Source organism: Castanea sativa, chromosome 12 (genome assembly GCF_040712315.1).
Source record: "Castanea sativa cultivar Marrone di Chiusa Pesio chromosome 12, ASM4071231v1".
NCBI lineage: Eukaryota > Viridiplantae > Streptophyta > Magnoliopsida > Fagales > Fagaceae > Castanea > Castanea sativa.
Window position 1 is genome coordinate 7,264,730 of NC_134024.1, and position 18,970 is coordinate 7,283,699.

Below are 18,970 nucleotides of genomic sequence, written 5' to 3' on the forward strand. Positions count from 1 at the left end.
CATTTAAAAATGTTGTTGACACCGAAAGATGGAAAGAAATATTCAAAGTATGCGGCTCTGACTCAACTTTTGACATTGTTCCCACTGGCCATTTTACTACTCTTTGGCAATTTGCCCCCACCATATATGACCTTTTCCTCCCACAAAAAGATCCCAACTTACTTGCCATTGGACAAGAATGTAACCATAATTCACCAGATTAGTTGGAAACTACGTTGAAAGTTGAAACTTTACAATTTCTAAAAAGTCAAATATCATCAACTAATCATCATTTTATTAATTATTATAAATATAATTAAAATGAGAGTTTTACTATAAACGGGCCGTTAAACATCATTACTTTCTCACCTAATTATCACTATTATTAGAATTAATTATTCGTGAGTTTCAATTAGCTAAATTAGTAAAATTTTGGGTCAGGCTTAGGTTCAGTATCTAGTAGTATTGGACTCGTTGAAATAATGACATGGGTTCACTTTTAGATATGTGTCACTATCTAACTGGGTCCAGTGCAATAGATGCACTAGACCTAAATTAAGTCCTAAAATTTTTTACGATAAAATAAGAGATTAATGGTTTAATCTTCACCTATACCAAAAATTAAATAGTATCTTTGTAATACCCCAATTTGATTGATTGTGTGATGTATATGGATGCGTGATGAGTTTCACATTGGGTATTTACTGAATTGATTTGGGCTTTATTAACAACTACAAAGCCTCAATTGTGACTAGTCTTTTTGAAGTATAGCACAGATGTGATTCGCGCTTTCCCTTAGATCGTTGCACACCAGATATTTACTGGCAGATTTTATAAGTTAAAACCCTCTCTAACCAAAAAAAAAAAAAAAGAATTAATTATTCAACTACTACTATTAAAAAAATTTTAAAAAGCAAGCTTTCTCTATTTTCTGTATTTGGGTCTGTATATGCAAATAGTGCAAGTGCAACATAATTTATAACAGTAACTTCCCGATTTAGCGAGTTTGGTTTACATTCTAGAAAGAAAGGAACGAGCCGACAGTCCTACGTGGTCCAATGCGAGGGATAAGCATTAGCCACGTGTGCGGCACCAACCTCTTTAAAAACCATATGACTTTCAGACCGAACCTCCTCTCTCTCTCTCTCTCTCTCGCTCTCGCTCTCTGTCTTTCTCTCTGCTCCAATTCAGGACAAGACATCTAAACCTTAATAAAAAAACCCAACATTTTCTTTGTTTTTCATTTTTCTTTGTTTTCTCCCTCTCAGCTCTGTGTCTATTAAAAAATCAACCATGCCATTTTGCACCATAGACACAGAGCTCAATCACGACCAAAACAACAACAACAACAACAACAACAACAACAATGGGACCAATATCTTTTACAGAACCTATGGTCATGGACCCACCAAGGTCCTCCTCATCATAGGTGCCACTTCTTTGTTTTTCATTTTTCATTTCTGGGTATTTGGAATTTTTGGTGATCAATTCAATTCAGAATCTGTATGTTTTGAAATGGGTTGTGATTGAATTTTGATGGTTTTTTTTGGTTGTTGTTGATGATGAATTTGGATGGTCAGGATTAGCTGGGACCCACGAGTCATGGGGCCCACAGATCAAAGGTATGGTGGGGACCGATTTGCCCAATGAAGATGAAACGAGGAGCGGTGGCGGTGGCGGTGTCTGTGATTGGAATCGAGTTCCCGATGACAATGAGAGTGGCGGTGGCATCGAGGTCTGTGCCTTTGATAATCGTGGAATGGGTCAGAGCTCCGTACCCACCAGAAAATCTCATTACACGTATGTCCATCGAGCGTGTTCTTAAATCTTTGATATAACATAGAAGAGGATAGTTAATTAATAAAGTCGTTCAATTTTTCAGTTTTTCCTAGATTTTTGTTTGGTTTTTTAAGGTAACAATTCACATAGTATAACATAGAGAGATGAGGATATAATGTCTTTTTCATTCTTTTTCTGAATCCACATTTGCATTTTGAGGCGCGTGCATGTGGACGCGCGTGTGTGCTTGTGTCCATGTGAATTTTCTGCTAAATTTTTAGTTCATAGGGTTTGTTATGTTTCACATTTGCTTGGATTTTAATTTTCTTTCTTCCTTACCCCATTTTATTGAATGATTATGTGACTTAAAACCAGAGTTGGAAGAAATGACAGCTTTCTCCTAGATGAGACTTTCTAGAAACTATTAGTTGGAGTGAACTTTTGATCTCGTACAAGTCAAAGTCAAAAACAAAGTTGAATTTTTTTTTTTTCAATTTTATTTTACTTAAGTTTGAGTAATCAAATGGCTCTTTTACTAGGAGGTTAGTTTTTTTTTTTTTTTTTTTTTTTTTTTTTAAATATGAATTGAATTTCTAATTAATGGGCTCTGATTGTTGGGGTGCAGAACAAAGATTATGGCAAATGATGCAATTGCACTGATGGATCATTTGGGCTGGAAAAAAGCTCATGTTTTTGGACATTCCATGGGTAAGTCTATGACCCTGAATTTTATGTTTAGACTTTGTTCAACTAGGTTTATAATCAGGCAAGTTACAAAGTTCCCCTTAAATTGGAATGTTGCATTACTAGGACAAGAAAATCAAGGAACTATTGGTGGTGTTTTAGATGTAATGTTTAAGAGAAAATGTTCAATTTTGATGAAGTTTCAGTAATCACTTGGTTGAAATACTGAAATTCAACTTTAAGATTCTCTAAATGGTTGTTTATTACTTATCAAAGAGGATTCTATAAAGAACCCAGAAATGGTAGATTTTCATAATGCCTTGGTACCATGATCTAGATTCACATTGCAGGAAAACTATTTTCTTTGATTGATATTGAATCAAATCCATTTTAAGTTTCTTTCCTTTTACTATCAAAACAGGAGCTATGATAGCTTGCAAGTTGGCAGCAATGGTGCCTGAAAGAATTCTGTCTTTGGCTTTACTTAACGTGACAGGTGGAGGTTTCGAATGTTTTCCAAAGGTATTTTATATCTTTCAGCACCACTCATCTTGACTATCTTTATTTCCTTTTTGAACTGTGGAATATTGATGTTACGTCTATCATATGAGTACAACCTCATTGTTTCTTTTCGATCATGTTTAACAAATGTGGTAGCTCTCCTCATTTTTTTTAATATAGTGGAACCCATATTGGTTTCAAAGTTCAAACATCTTAGAAGACTGCTTTTAAATGATTATAGTTGGGGAGGCATAACTATTAAACCTTGTAGTTTTAATTTTTGTTTAAAAAAGGTTTGCATTATATAAAAAGATCCATATTGCCAAACCAAATTATTGCAGACTGTCTTGTATCCTAATGTGAGGTTACCACGTTGTCCACAATCCATACTATTGCCATTGGTACTGGTTATCAGTTGAAACTAAATCTTGTTAACTATACAGCAGCTTGTATACATTATATTGGACTAGATGAGTCTTTCAGGGTGTAATTTCTGGAAGAACTGCAAGATCATGATTTGTGATCAAGTATGAATGCACACAGTTGAGATCTGTTGCATTGCTGTCATAATTTGACTCATAACACAAAAGATATGTTTAACCATCCACACCAAAACTTCTTTAGCTTCATACAAAACTAAATGGAGGAAAATGTGAGTATTATTTCATTACTGAATCAACCAGATATACCACCACTTGTCATTTGGAGGAGATGATTATGAACTGAGAGGAGCAGAAGTGAGGAATGTTGATTTTGCAAAGCTTAACAGATGCTCCTTTTCAGTATATAATATTTAGTGTCCGGATGAGGGAGCAGAGATCAATCATGTGCAACTTACAAAGTGATTTTTTTTTTCCTCTTTTGGCAATTGTGCACAATGAAATTTTGTGGAGTGTTATGAAGATGGCTTAGTGTAGAAAGGTTAGGGATATGAAAATAAGATTTTTGGTCAGAAAATAATAAAACCAGTTCTGTTGGTGATACTACTGGAGAACAAAGTAGTTTTGAAAGTTGAGGCCAAGAATAAGAATAAGGAATCAGAGAAGATTGCAGAGATTACAAGATAAAGAAGAGGAGAAGAAGAGAAAAAACTACACAAGATTAAACAAAACCATAAGTTGTTAAATCTCATTTGCAAATCACAATAACAAAGAGTTACTAGCCTTTATAAATCAGAAAACCCTAATAATTAATCCTTAGTTTAATTAAGGATTAAAATTAGCTTTTTTTAGGGCCAAAAGACTATCATGGACAGTTGACTGCAAATCAAAAGAATTTCTTGTCATGGGCTTCGTGAATGGCACAAGACCCACATTCTTAGTGTTGGGCTTCCACACTAGCCATCTTGAATCTAAGTCATCAATTACAGATGAATTTCATGTGGTTTCAAAAATTATAAGCATGTGCTTGTAATTCTGCATATTTAACAAAAAAAGGAAGTGCAATCACCGATAAGTTTGCTTTACAGATGTGAGTTGTGTTGGTGTCTATTGCAAACATAAGATGTCCATTGCCCAACATGGGCCCATGCTATGTTCTACTTATGGGGATCTTCTGAATATCCTGTATCAAAAGCTACTTTGTAGTGATAAATTATTGTAAAATTCTCACCTGATATAAATTTATTGGGTTGGGTAACTTAATTTTGCAAGTAACTTATTCTACAAAAAGATTCTCAAATTATTTTGTTTCTTGCAGCTTGATCTAAGAACTTTATCCGTTGCAATCCGTTTCTTACGGGCCAAATCTCCTGAGCAACGGGCAGCTGTTGACTTGGACACCCACTACTCAGAGGTAAAAGATGCTCTCAGTTCTGTCCAGAGTTTTGCTATTTATGTATTTGGATGTTCAACTGGTGAAGAAAACTGTTTTATTTGAACATTTAGTGGAAGATAATCTTGGTATTCGTTTTACAATTTTTTTTGCACTGGTTTATTTTCACTTATTCTAAACTAGAAATACACTTCCATTCTTTTTGTGGTTAACGCTTTTATCTACCATCTGCAGGAATATCTTGAAGAATGTATTGGACCCAACACAAGAAGAGAAATCTTATATCAAGTAATAAATTTTAAAAGCTTATCACTTCTCAATTCCATTCCTTTAACTATCTGTTGTAATTTTTTGAAAACATCACCTAGAAGTATTGAGACATAGAATTGGATTTTCTATTAACGGAAAATCATTCTCAATTAATTGTTCATAGACTTTACATTAAGATGTCCCTAACAAGACCTAAAACCTGTGTGCTGCAGGAATATGTAAAAGGTATATCAGCAACTGGAATGCAGTCTAACTATGGTTTTGAGGGTCAACTTAATGCTTGCTGGACCCATAAAATGACACGAACAGAAATTGAATCGATCCGTTCAGCTGGATTTCTTGTTTCAGTCATTCATGGCAGGTGTGCAGGCATATTTTCTGTATTAATTAAACAGTGCTTGGTCACAAAATATTTTCTCAACTCTATTTCTCATTGCACTTGAGCATAGTTGTTATGTTCTGTGATATGTATCAATATAATATTCTTTTGTACAATGAGTAAAAAGCATATCTTGCAAACTCAATTTTTAAAGCTTCAGAAAGGATAAATTTTAGAACATTTTACCATTTAATTTCATTGATTCAGGATTTCCACTCAAGACTTTGTTTGTGAATGTGTAGGCATGATATCATTGCTCAAATATATTATGCAAGGAGACTTGCAGAGAAGCTGCATCCTGTTGCTAGAATGATAGAACTTCATGGAGGTCATCTAGTGAGCCATGAGAGGACCGAAGAGGTATATTTTTCATCTATAATTTATTTGATTACAATAAAGCAGCTCATTGAATTATGGAATGGTGAAAATCTAAGACAAAAGGATTTAAATAATCGGTGCTTAATAATAACAATAATAATTAGTCCTTCTTGAAATCTATGACCGTGACTTGATTGGACCATAGTTTACAAGGAGAACAGAACCTAAAAACTTTTCTTTTCCCTTAAATTTCAGGTCAATCAAGCAATTCTTGAATTAATCAAGGCATCAGAAGTGAGTATCAATCCTAATGAATGGACTAATTTGCCAAAGAAAAAGCCTGGTAAGTATTCCACATTGAAGACAAAAGCCTCTCTTTCTTCCTTTGATTGGATTGACATAATGACCTTTAGCTGTAGCTCAGGAGTCATTATCCAATACTATCAGAGCACCACAATCCCTACTTACATAAAATAGGGCATTGCATGTGAGTTCACAGATAGGAGTAGGAAAGATATGCATGTAAATAGGAAGTATAGTGCTGTAGGAGTGCCCAATAATTCCTTATAGCACTTAGAAAGTTAGAAGTACATTCTAGTTTTAGCCCTACAGCCATTGCATATCAATATTGTGGATAAAGTGATCTGGAAATATAACCTAATGTTAGGAAATTCACTGCACCGGAATTTCTTAACTATAACTATAATTCTAGATTTCAGTATGCTGTGATAAAACTAGCTCAACTGCTAACCAGGGTTATTGCTTGGAGTATACCATAATAAGAGCTTATCCATCATAGCTTCAGGGTGTAACCAAGTTGAACTAAGATGAGCTATGTTTTATGATATTGAATGTTGGGCTATTAATAAGTAACATGTTCATAAAATGAGACTTTTTGTTGTTGTATCTCATAAAATTAACCTCCATAGACTAGTTGAACAACTTTTGATGAATCTAACTACTAACGAAAACTCTGCTGTTACTTAAATCATAAGTAACAAACTAACAATAACCAAATCACATATGCAGTATAAAATTCTACATTCTATTTTGAAATCATGTGTTGATACGTGTTGCTTTTTTTTTTCCCTGCAGGGTGGATAGGGCCAAGGGTGACATTAATCAGAATAAACACAGAGGGAGGAAGCAATATCTCTATCATGCTTTACGTTCTATCAAGACTGAATATTTTCCTGTTATACCTTTTTGGTCTCATTGTTTTGGCATTTGAGTATGGACGAAGGGTTCTAAAAAGTTTAAAACCTGTTAAAGTTGGACCTTCCCTTGCATTAGATGATAGTCAATGAACCCATGTTTTTACTGGTAATCCTCCACTCCAAGATTTCTTCTTCTTTTATTTTTATTTTTTTGTCATTCTCACTTTTCTTGATTAAGAGCATAAATAAGAGAAGCTAAACATTTCTTTTCCTTTTTGCAGGGGCTTATTGATATGTCACCCTTCCATTACCTCATATACCATAACAAGTGATGAATACTGAATACACAGGATTCATAAAAAGTGATGAATACTGAATACACAGGATTCATAAAACGATTTTTTTAACAAAAGATGAGAGGCTGACAATTCGGCCATTCAGATTTTCAAAGCGATTGGAGGCAAAAAATGTGGGAGATTGGGACAGCCAATATTTAGGCGGATACCTCTCCCCTTGCTATTGGTTCATGTTTAATTTTTTATACTTGCAAAAGATGATGTAACAAATCCCCTTTTGAGTGGCAATTTATAAGAAGAAAGAAAAGGCTTCTTGACTCCTTTGTTTAAAAACCCCTCTGCTTCTTGACTCTTGAGATACAGAATAATCATGGTTTTGGAATCTCAAAGGCATAGGTGCAACTATAAGTTAATTACAAAGAAAGCTTTACAAGGTTGCTGGAACATTTTTTATTTTTATAATTCGATAAACGTGGGAAAAGGGAATTAAATAATAGTCATGTTGGAACTTTGAAATCAACATGTACCTAACCTACATATTGAAATGCCGCTGTCACTTGTCACAGAAAATAATGAAATTTCAACAGCTCTAAAGTGCCCAGCAGGGGTTGTACTAGATGGAACCCAAACATAAAAAGAAAGATCTTCTAATCAAAATTTAATAATATTTTGGGATTTGACCCCAAAGATTATAAGCTTCCTATAAAAATTAAAAAACTTGGTGAAAAAGTCTAGATCACCAACTTTCTCTGGAGTATTATGGAATGTGATATTGATTTATGACCTATCAGATGCATGTATAACAATAGCTTACCCATAAAAAAATAAAAAATAAAAGTTCAAAATTCAAGAGCTGGAACTTCCAAAGAATGAAAGAAGCAAAAGTTATCTCATAATAATAATAAAGTTAGAAGTATACTAGAAACTACACAAATGATCATTTTAGTGTTGGCAAATTCCATGTCAAAGTTAAAATTGTAAGTGCAATGATTTTCATGTATTTGATTTCCATAGAACTAAGAGACTTATATCTGAACAAACCTGGAGCTTTCTCCCATTGAATATCATTGAGATGTTCCATACACCGAGATCAAAACATGTGTTACACCAAAAGGGTTTCACAAGTACTGAGATAATTGCACCAATAGTTTCAAAATATGTGTTACATCTCTTGTAATGGGTTTTTGTTATGAGTTTTTTTTTTTTTTTTAAATTTAATCGGCGTTATGTGGCTTATTAATCATATAAAGATAATTTATTTTAAACAAAATTCTATTACCAAAATAACAAGCTGTTTATTAATTGTTAAAATAATTTACTCTAGGTAAAACTTTATTATCTAAAAATTTCAAGAAATATAAAGTGCTACTCCAACTAAAATTTTATAACACAAAGTTTCAAAAAATTTATAATAAAATTATTTTTTTATTTTAATTATGTTGATCATTTGTAAAAATTTTGTGTTTTAATATAAAAGAGTTTCATCTTAGGTAATATGTTTGTGCTAAGTGACTATCAACATGAATTACACATCGTAAAATTATGTATTTTAGTCACATGATCCATTAATTATTAAAATAATTAATTTATTTTACATAAAATTATATTTAAATTACAAGTAGTATCTAACTAATTGTTAAAATGATTTCAATTATACCAGTAAAAAATTAAATTTTTATATAAATTTTAATTAATCCATCGAACACAAGCTTATTATTAGTTTCAAAACTATAGTTCGGCCACCTCAATTTTTCCAAACAATGGAAAGTGATGCATCCATGTTGCAAAAAGGCCATGTTTAAAGAGCACTGCTGTAATGAACTGGTTTTCCCAGTTACAATGCAACCAACTATGACTAAATATAAGATTCAAAAGTTGTTATTACTTATTACAACTTAAACATATAATATAGCAGAAGAAACCACAAATTTTTATAAGACAAGCTGGAATAACATAATTTTATATAAATAGATAGATCATGTTAAAATTCATCATGGCATTCGTTTCATTTCATTATTATTGTTCTACATCCTCAGGTCAAGATAATAATCGAATTTTTTAGTATGAGTATGATTTGAATCCAAAACTTTTATTTAAAGACAAGTGATTTTATTAGGCGAGCTAGCTAAAAAAAACACAATCAAATCATATACATAGAAGAAGGAGAGATGATTGAACGAACCACTATTGTTTGATTCAGGCGATCCAATATTAATGTCCTCCATGTTATATATGGTGGACTAAAACAAACATTCAATATACTATATATAAATACTAGCCTAAAACAAACAATATGTTATTATAATCCAATGTTTGGTTTCAAAGAAAACAGTTTGTCAGCAACAATATTAAGGTAGCATTTGAATTCTCACAGCCAAAAAAAAAAAAAAAAAAAACTTAGAGAGAGAGAGAGAGAGAGAGAAAGAGAACGTGCCCGTCACTTCTTTCTGAGAGATGAACATCCTCTGAGTCTGATGTTTTTCAGTGTTGTTTGATTGAGAGAGAAGTTGGTAAATAATAATGAAACAAACAAGGAAAGATAAGAAGTTTTGAGAGAGAGAGAGAATCTTTAGGTTGTGCTGAATAATATACCATGCATATCCAAAGCAATAAAAGAGGAGTAGATTAAAAACCAATAAGCTGAAATTAAGAATGCATGGTTATAGTTATACTAGATTACTATATAATCATGTACGATCCTATCAGTTACGTGTTATCCTAAGAATCCCGCTCGAATATACCAATATGCTCATTGATAGGATAAATGGATAATGCAACAAAAACATGCAACCTGTCTGTTTTTTTCTTCTTCTCTGAATTAGCAACTTGTTTTTTCTTATTTCATTTCATTTTAAATGTATTCATTTTTAAGATTTAAATTTAAATAAATTTAATATGATGTAATTTAAAATTTAATGAAATGATGTATATCATGTAATATGTATATTGTTAATTAAATATAAAAAATAGAATCTTAATTATAAATTATAACCTCTTTTCACTTTTAAATTTTTAATATCTTAAAAAATTAGGACCATTTGAGTGGTTTTTTGTCATTTTGGCCTCGGTATTGCATCATTGGCATGGCACGGAATCGAATATATGCATGACATATCCATCCTTACTATCTATAAGCTCTGTTTGTTTCGGTATTAATATTTTCTGAAAAATTATTCATTTTTCAAAGAGCATTTTTTAGAAAACCATCTCATTTTTTGGTGTTTGGTAATAACTTTGAAAATGGGCTTGAGAATGTTTTCTGGTATTTGGTATCTACAGTTTTTATAACATTTCTTGTATAATTTAAAGCATGTATAATGTGTGTATTGTGTAAAGCCACCTAATGTAATCAATATAAATAAATAATAAATAAAAAAAACCAAGCATGAATTTGATTTTCAAACTAAAATTTTGACAACGGATACAATCAAAATTAACTATCCAATTTTCATGATCTCAAATACTCATTTTGCTATTGTATATGAACAATAACATCCAATATATATATATATATATATATATATATATATATAAACCATACTTTTCATAATTCAAAATAATCATTATAACCTTAAATTCCATTTTAAATAGTTTTACTAGCAAACTAATCTAGTACAAATAGTTTAGTAAAAATACCAAAAATTGTTATAGAACCATTGGCCAATCTGTGAGGAGAAAAAAAAAAAAACTTTGTTAAAGAATAGTGTTATAGAGGGGAGAAGAAATAGGGATAAAAAAGAGAAGAGAGGCAGATAGATAGAGAAATCTGTGGGAAGAGAAAAGGCCAGAGAGGGTGATAGTGAGAGTGTGAGAAGAGAGAAAAAACATAGGGAGGAGAAGTGAGAGAGTTTATTGTGAGAAAGGCTGAATGAGTGAAAGAAAATATTTTTTCCCAGGTCAAAAGAAGATAATATTTATAGGAGTTATGCACTGTGTAAGAGAGAGATTGTTTTCCAATTTTTTTTAGAAAAAAACCTATAGAAAATAAGTTTTATTTTTATAAGAGTTTTCTATTGACTAAAAATAGTTTTCCGTTGACCAATTTTTTTTATACTATCAAATACTAGAAAATGTGAAAAACTATCTTTATAGAAGGTTTTCCAGCGAAACAAACAGAGCGTAAGAGGATTCCTCTCTTTGGACTGGATTTTTATATGGTTCAAAAATACTCCTAGACCCTACATTTAATAGAACATTTTCTTACTAATCCATGTCTTCAAAACAAACTTATTCAAAAATAAAAATAAAAAACGTCTCAGTCCACTTTATTATTTCCCTCAAGACCATGTTCCAATTTTTTTTTTTTTTTTTGATTTCCTTGATTCCTAATCTCGTTTACAAAAAAAATAAAAATAAATAAAAACATCATCCCACGCAGAAAGCGTGTATGATGAGGCTAGTATTCATATAATAGGACAGAGTTTGGCTCCAACATGTTATTAGAAGCTATTTTTTAAAACTTATTATGTAGTAAATTATAAAGCTATCCAGGTATATTATTTAAACAAATCACATGACTCATTTAAAAAGTTATATACCTAAAAGTACACATAAATGGTTTATTCAATTGTCACATAGTTGATTGGAGTAAGATACTTTTAAATATGTTTTGAACCAAACTTTTTTATTTTATTTTTCCTTATATTATTGTTATTATTATTATTATTATTATTATTATTATTATTATTATTATATAAAGAAAATGATAAGTTGACAAATAAATAAGAATGGGTGGATTCAATGGAAGGGGATCTTATCCCAACAACAAAAGATTATAGCCTGACATAGTGACTATTCAAGAGTATGATCCAAGATGTAGATCTCAACCAAAGCATGCAGGAGTGATTATACCAACAATAACAACTAAGCCTTAATCTTTTTCTTTTTTTTTGATTTATCAATTATAAACTTTTAATAGAATAGTCAAACTCGGCCATATGTATCTTGATGACCATATTACCAAAGAAGAAAAAAAGTGACTATGCCATTGGATAACTCAACTCACCCATGGTGTTAATGTGTTATATTCAATTTTGTTAAATACTTATTCATAAAAATCAAGTATTTTTGTAGAATAAAATAGATGGAACAAATGTTTTATTTCAAATCTAAATATAAGAAAATGAAAACAGAATTAATTCAATAAAAAACCACAATATCTATTTCTTGATTTATATCTAATGAATATATGACTTATAAGAAGCACGTTACTCATTAGAGCAAAGTTGTTAAAATCTACGGCCAAAATCACATTTCGTACTTAAAATTTATCCATTTTTCTAATTTGTCTTTTTAGAGTTGCAAAAGCAGCATTCAAATCCTTCAAAAAAAGTAAAATGATCCAATTTGGTTCTTACACTACACAACATCATCATGTTGTGTTGTCGGATTTGGGTACATTTATAATATGAAAAATGTATTAATAAGCATCTTAAAAATATACAAATGAACTAAAAGTGTCACATTATCATTATGATGTCATGTTGAATTTGGGTTTAAATGGATAGTGTCAATGACCACCCGCACGAAACCCTTTTTATCATTAAAATAAATTATGATGCCATGTAAAAACATGGCTCTAACACCGTTGAGATTAAGAACAATGAAAAATAATGAGATGAGTTATAGTGAAAATATTGTTTTTTTTTTTTTATGAACAAAAAGTCGTCAAAAAAGGGGAGCAGGTGCGGGGACGGGGGCGACTATTGTGACTCACTTCCCTAAGCGTGACAATAACGACACTCCGTTAGAGAATATTGGATTAAGTCATAACTACTGTGATCTGGGGTGACCACAAACCTCACCCTAACATCTCGAGAGCTGAAAATATTGTGTTTGTGAGATGGTAATATGATATTTGTATTAAAAAAAAAAAAGTTATTACCGGGCCTGTTGAGTTTTTTATTTTTTTTTTAAGCCCAAACCCATTATATGAACTCAAAAAATAAAATCATTCGAAAGAACTTGACGATTTCAGTGCCCTAATTTCCAAAGCCCATTATCTCTCTCTCTTTGCATAGCTTGAAGCTATGGCTGCTCCAGTTGCTGACATGGCAGGCACACAACCCCAATGGGAGTTCAACTGGTTAGTCTCTCTCTCTTGAATTCTTGTTCTAATTTGCATGTGAATTTGAATACTTTCTGTCATATTAAGTCTCAGTGTCAACTGGGTTTTCTGGGCTTTGATGCTTTTCATCGTTTTCTTCAATTTACATTCTTAAAGTTGGGATCTTTATTGCCAAACCAATGTGGGTTTCATTCACTTTATTCATATCTTTTGTATAATTGTTGTTTGTGCGTTTGTAATTTTTCATATAATTGTTGTTTAGTTTTAGCTTATGTTGTTATTGTCTGTGTTCTCTATTGGGTTATTTAGGTTGGTTAGTAGTGATTGATTTAGTTTCAGTATTACACTATTACTTTCATGTGTATAGAGCTCATGTCAAATTGGTTATTTTTATCTCCTGGTTTGGTAACTTTTATGAGTGTCAGAACAACCAAAGTATAACAAATTTGGAAGAGTGTGGACAAACCAAAATCTAACCTTTTAACATGAGGAGAATAATTAGTTCTTAGTGGCACTAACCTTTAATATAATGTTACTACTTTGTAACCCTTTACTTTATGTTAACAATCTGCTAGCTTTCAGATATTTAGGGTGCGGTTGTATAAGCTGTTGGAAAACAGTGTTTTGAGTTTAAAAGGAGTGTCTCTAAAAAAGCTATGAGGAGTTGTGGTTGCAAACAGAGTTTGGGGTTTTTAATACGCTCTTTTAAGCTCCCAAAACGCCTAACCAAATGGGCCCTTAGTATCCATCTTAATTACTATGGGTGAGGTTAAGCTTTGTTATTAGGTGCCCCATTTTAATTTCCCATTGAAGTGAGCCTAAACTTGTGTTCACAAGGAGTTTAGTAACAGAAAAGGGTTACTTTTTTTTTTTATCATCTGCACAAGAGCTCTCAATCAGTGATCTACTATGCACTCTTTGAAGGGTGTCTTTTTCTAGCCTGCTTGGCCATTCTTCTCTAATTTTTCACTTGAGTTTTTACTGATTTTATTCATAGTTATGATCAGGGGCTCTGTTCATGAAACATACTTAGAAATTCAAGGGGAAAAAAAAATCATTTTGAAGTGTTTATCTGAAAGGCATGTAAATCTAGTAGTAGAATTATGAGATACTTCTGAAAATATGCAAGAATGAGCATCTGTGAGGTGAAGGTGCACTTTAAATTTTTTTTAAGATAGATAATTGCATAAATCCTAATGTAGGTACAAACCATACATCTTGGAGATTCTTTACCATTAGAAAGACCTAATGAATAACTACAAACTTCAAAGGGTAACTATCTTTGAGAAGGAGTCTGGATTCTATCAATCATTATTTATATGTTTACTTCAATGACATGATGTTCAGGTTCACTTTATCTGACTTTGAGGATTTATTTCTTTAGAATGGTACTTAAATTTTACCTCCAAGTTAATTCTAAGTTGAAATATTATCTGCAGCGACTTGGAAGTAGACTATGAGTCTGAGGAGAATGCTTCTATGGTCTATGCAGCATTAGCTGTTGATAAGGAGGTGATCCTTCATGATGCCTAAGTCATTTTTTTCTTTGTTTTGGGGGGTGGACACAAATTTAGATTCTTACTCAATTCCATTTCTGATTGCAGTTACAGCCAGACAAAGTGAAAAGGCAGATGGAAGTGTCTAATGGAAAGCTTATAGTGTAAGCTCTCTTATAGTGTCTAATGATTAATATTGTAACTGTTCTATATTGCATTATAGTGACTTGATTAATACTATGAAATTCCTTAGCAAAGAAGGGCAGGAGGGGGGAAAGTTAAGCAGAAGAAAAAGGCAGGATGCCACAATATATCATTTGAGAAACTGGGACCAATTCCTGTTTGCCTGCTTGTATTAATTTTCTACTAAATTTATCATTTTAATTTATAAAAGCCCTTGCCAATGAGCTTTAGCTCAAAGAGCACTCCCTTGTTCCATAATAATGGGATTGAGGGTGATGTCTTGGATTTTAAACCCAATGGATGCATGTGTATCTTACCGATAAAAAAAAGGTCATACCCAGTGCACAAGTTATCACTTGTGATCAATTTGGGAGAGGTTATTCACGGGTAGCTTAAACCCAATTTTTTTGGGTGGGAGGCTGATTTCTAGTCTCGAATCCCCAACCTGTCACTTCATATATAAATAAACTCTCTGATTGCCTTATATAACTTCCCATCTCTGTCTTTCTTATACAGGCACTTTGAGGCGGTAGAAGCAAGATTTCTTCGTGCATCATTTAGTGCTTTTGTAGACGTCCTTACACTTGCCACAAAAACAATTGAAGAATTTGGACTAGGAATGGAATTGTGACACCATATGTATTTCACCAACTGGCACTGCTGGTTGTTCCGTGAAATTGATCATTTTTTTTGTTTGTGACATCTTGTTACCTTAGTCTGTAGCAAACTTTTGGTTATGAATTATGAAATTTCTTTTTTTATCTAAGATGCAGCAGTATGAGTTTTACTTTGAGTGATAGTTAATTTATGAAGTTTTTACATGTACAATAGCAATGCTAAATACACAGATTTTAAAATAATGTTAGAGTGATCACTGATTTGTGTTCAAATTTTTAGAGAAAGTGATGCAGCCCAAATGGCTTTGCTCTGGTTGTTTGTAGAACCTGATTTGCCTGGTAATTATAATCCATAACCCAACTTTACTGGGGTTGTTTTTTATTAATCATCACGCCTTTTATAATTCTTGCAGATTCTGCTCTGCCCTGCGGCATGAGCAAGGTTACATGAAATAGAGTGAGGGATTGAGATCCCGTGCAATTGCACAAATCCCAGCCGTTTATTTAATCCAACGCCTTCTTATTTTGACACCTCACCAGACACGCTGGCAATCCGTGTGCTCACTCAAAATCAAATTTCAGCTTCCCATTTTTTGAATTTCACCAAAACTTTTCGTCCTCTCTCTCATTTCAACCTAGCTCTCTCCGTTACTCTCCCTAACCCTCCACTCTCTCAGCCCCCTATGCCTCCACCGCTCTCTCCACTCTCTCAACATCCACGGCCTCTCCCTCAACCCCGTCATCACCGTTCTCTCCTCTCTCTCACTTCAACCTAGCTCTCTCCGTCACTCTCCCTAACCCTCCACTCTCTCAACCCCACTGTGCCTCCACCACTCTCTCAACATCCACGGCCTCTTCCTCAACCCCATCGTCACCGTTTCCCGCATACCCAACTCAAACGGATAATAAAGAACAAAGAAAAAACGGCGCCATCCGAGATCCCGACCCCCAAACACTTGCACCCTTTTTGACCCAGATCAGAGAGAGAGAGTATGGGTTGGGGTTTGGAGAGAATCGGGTGTTTAAGTGAGAAATTGATGCTTTTCAGACCTAGATCAGAGAAAGTAAGGGTTAGGGTTTGGAGAGAATCGGGTTAGGGTTTGATGCTTTTTCAGGTTTGATCTATGGAGGGATATGAGATTGAGAGAGAAAGAAGGAGAGAAGAAGCCACCAAAAAATGGCAGGTTGAGGGAGAGGTAGAGGAGCTCAGGGAGAGAGAAATTTGAGAGAGAGACCATCACTCTCATTCTTGCCGATTTGGGCTTGTTTCAGAGAGAGACCAGCACTCGGTACCACCACCCGGTAGAGTTTTTTTTCATCTCATTTTTTTTTAATAAACTCTTTTTTTTTTATCTCTATTTTTTAATTCTGTTTTCTGTTTTTTTGGTTTTTAGCTTACGAATTGAAATCAAGTCTTATATTGCTTCCATTTTTGTCAATTGTTGAAAAATGCTTGATACAAAAATAGTAATTGTGGAATAAAAAATGCTTTCTCTGGCATTAAAAATCTACCAACGTGATACAAAAACAATATATTAGAACTGTACATCTTCCAAAAATAGTGATTGTGGCTGCTCAACTTAAGGACTCTGGAGGAATTTAGTGTAGATTTGACATAGCTTTATTATGCTTGATGAAAACTGCCATGGATATTGAAAATATTCATAGGTCAAACTCTTTTTCTCATTGGGGCTGAATTTAATTCTGTTTTCTCTTTTTTGGGTTTTAAGCTTAGGAATTGAAATCAAGTCTTAATTCTGTTATTGTTGTTATTGTGGTTGTTGTTGTTGTTGTTGTTGTTGTTGGAACACCTGGAAGAATATTGGATTGTAGAATGTGAGGCATTTTATTCTTGATGAGTGTGATAAGATGCTAGAATCACTGGGTATGGTCTTCTTATTCTTCTTCCCTTTATCCCCTTGTTTATGTGAATTAGTTCTAAATGTCATGTCATTGCCGTGTTGGTTGTGTCAATTGTTGTGGCTTAGGTTTCAATTTGCCTTGTCATTGGCAAGGGAATGAATTTGTAGTTGTAGTACTTGCAATATTTTCAGTTTTTCCTACTTCTAGTCTGAACTTTTCTTTGGGCGTAACCACTTCTCTTGATCCTTTTGGTTATATGTGGTTGAGTGATTGTGTTTGTGGGGCCTTAGTGAGGATATTGGTTCAACTTCTTTTTTCTTGGGTACTAGCTGGATGTTTCTACTATTTGAGAGATGAGTAAGTTCAATCATTACATAGTAGTTCAAAAGGATTGACTTTTTGGATTGCCAATTATTTGTTCATCTATTGTTGTTGAGTTTTGGTTGCTGTAGAAGATGGTATTTTGATGCACTTTATATTGACACTTGTTTTTTTCAACCAATGAAATTTATGTTGATGATGAGACCAAGTTGACTCTGCACGGTCTTGTACAGGTATCATCGATGCTTTTTTTTTTAAAAAAAATTTTGCAATATTTTTGTTTCTCAGTTGACTGTCTCTTGCTCATTCAACTAATGCACATTTCCATTGTCTCTCTGTGCAGCACTACATTTTATTGAAGGAGGCAGAGAAAAACCGCAAATTGAATGACCTTCTTGACACATTGGACTTCAATCAAGTTGTCATTTTTGTCAAGAGTGTGACCAGAGCTGCTGAGCTGAACAAGTTTCTTACCAAGTGTGACCAGAGCTGCTGAGTTGAACAAGTTGCTTTGTTCATGATTTGTACTTTTATTTTTCATATTTTTATTGTATGGGGAAAACATTTAGCTGAGTTGAACAAGTTACTTTGTTCATGATTTTTACTTTTATTTTTCATATTTTTTTGCTCTGTCAAGTTAAGATTAACAGACGAACAATTATGTAATATTTTCCACACAAACGTGATATAAACATGTATTTTACTTTCCATTTGTTCCATACTTTCCATTTTTTGGCACCATTTGTTCCTTGCAGACCTTAATTTGGTACATACCAGGACTTGAATGTCTCCAAAACATTTTGTCCTCCTTAAAAAAAACGAGGAGTGGTGGTAGATATTTCTAACAATGCTGGGATTCTAGTTATTAGTAAATGTTTCAACAAAGTCAGTCACAGTTTTTAAATTTGAGCCAACAAGAGTTGGGATGGTAAACCATTCTCCACAATTACACAATTCCAAGGAGTATTTAAACCTCCTGAACGTGAGCCAAATCTCCACAATTCCTCATTCTCGTCCTGTGCTTTTCCTCTGTCTTATCTCTTTCATTTTTTTTTTCTTCTCTTGCTGTGCTTTTCTTTTTGTCTTATCTCTTTCATTTTTTTTTTCTTCTCTTGCTGTGCTTTTCTTTTTGTCTCATCTCTTTCATTTTTTTTTTCTTTTACTACATACGATAGAATTAGACACTCAATAGCACCAAATCTAATATGAAATTGGAAATCTCTCATTCATTCTAGCATGCACTAACAAATTTAGGAAACAAAAGTTAGAGTATAAAGAGACATTGCA

General features: G+C 33.0%; 2 protein-coding genes and 1 long non-coding RNA gene across 5 annotated transcripts; all 3 read left to right on the top strand.

Annotated features, from left to right (window-relative positions):
* The first annotated feature begins 1,112 nt into the window (after positions 1-1,112).
* LOC142621114 (uncharacterized) lies at positions 1,113-7,454 on the top strand. 3 transcript variants are annotated; one of them, XR_012841704.1, is made up of 12 exons: positions 1,134-1,408; positions 1,560-1,779; positions 2,384-2,466; positions 2,864-2,964; positions 4,642-4,737; positions 4,951-5,004; positions 5,199-5,347; positions 5,608-5,725; positions 5,939-6,026; positions 6,779-7,006; positions 7,122-7,166; positions 7,201-7,244. XR_012841704.1 is itself a non-coding variant. In XM_075794425.1 (11 exons), the coding sequence occupies exons 1-10, from the start codon at positions 1,273-1,275 to the stop codon at positions 6,988-6,990; spliced, it is 1,257 nt and encodes a 418-aa protein (XP_075650540.1). In that variant the 5' UTR covers positions 1,113-1,272; the 3' UTR covers positions 6,991-7,006; positions 7,122-7,454. The 3 variants fall into 3 exon arrangements, 2 of the variants coding, with proteins under 2 accessions (XP_075650540.1, XP_075650541.1); XM_075794425.1 differs by having other exon boundaries at positions 1,113-1,408; positions 7,122-7,454; XM_075794426.1 differs by having other exon boundaries at positions 6,788-7,006; positions 7,122-7,244.
* Positions 7,455-13,088: 5,634 nt separating this feature from the next.
* LOC142620988 (uncharacterized) lies at positions 13,089-15,648 on the top strand. The gene is made up of 4 exons (XM_075794307.1): positions 13,089-13,221; positions 14,643-14,715; positions 14,808-14,863; positions 15,399-15,648. Exons 1-4 carry the CDS (start codon positions 13,166-13,168, stop codon positions 15,511-15,513), a joined length of 300 nt encoding a protein of 99 aa, XP_075650422.1. The 5' UTR covers positions 13,089-13,165; the 3' UTR covers positions 15,514-15,648.
* A 1,162-nt stretch (positions 15,649-16,810) lies between these two features.
* Positions 16,811-18,393, top strand: LOC142620989 (uncharacterized). The gene is made up of 2 exons (XR_012841673.1): positions 16,811-17,384; positions 18,045-18,393. It is a non-coding gene; the product is annotated as an uncharacterized LOC142620989 (long non-coding RNA).
* The last annotated feature ends 577 nt before the right edge of the window (positions 18,394-18,970 follow it).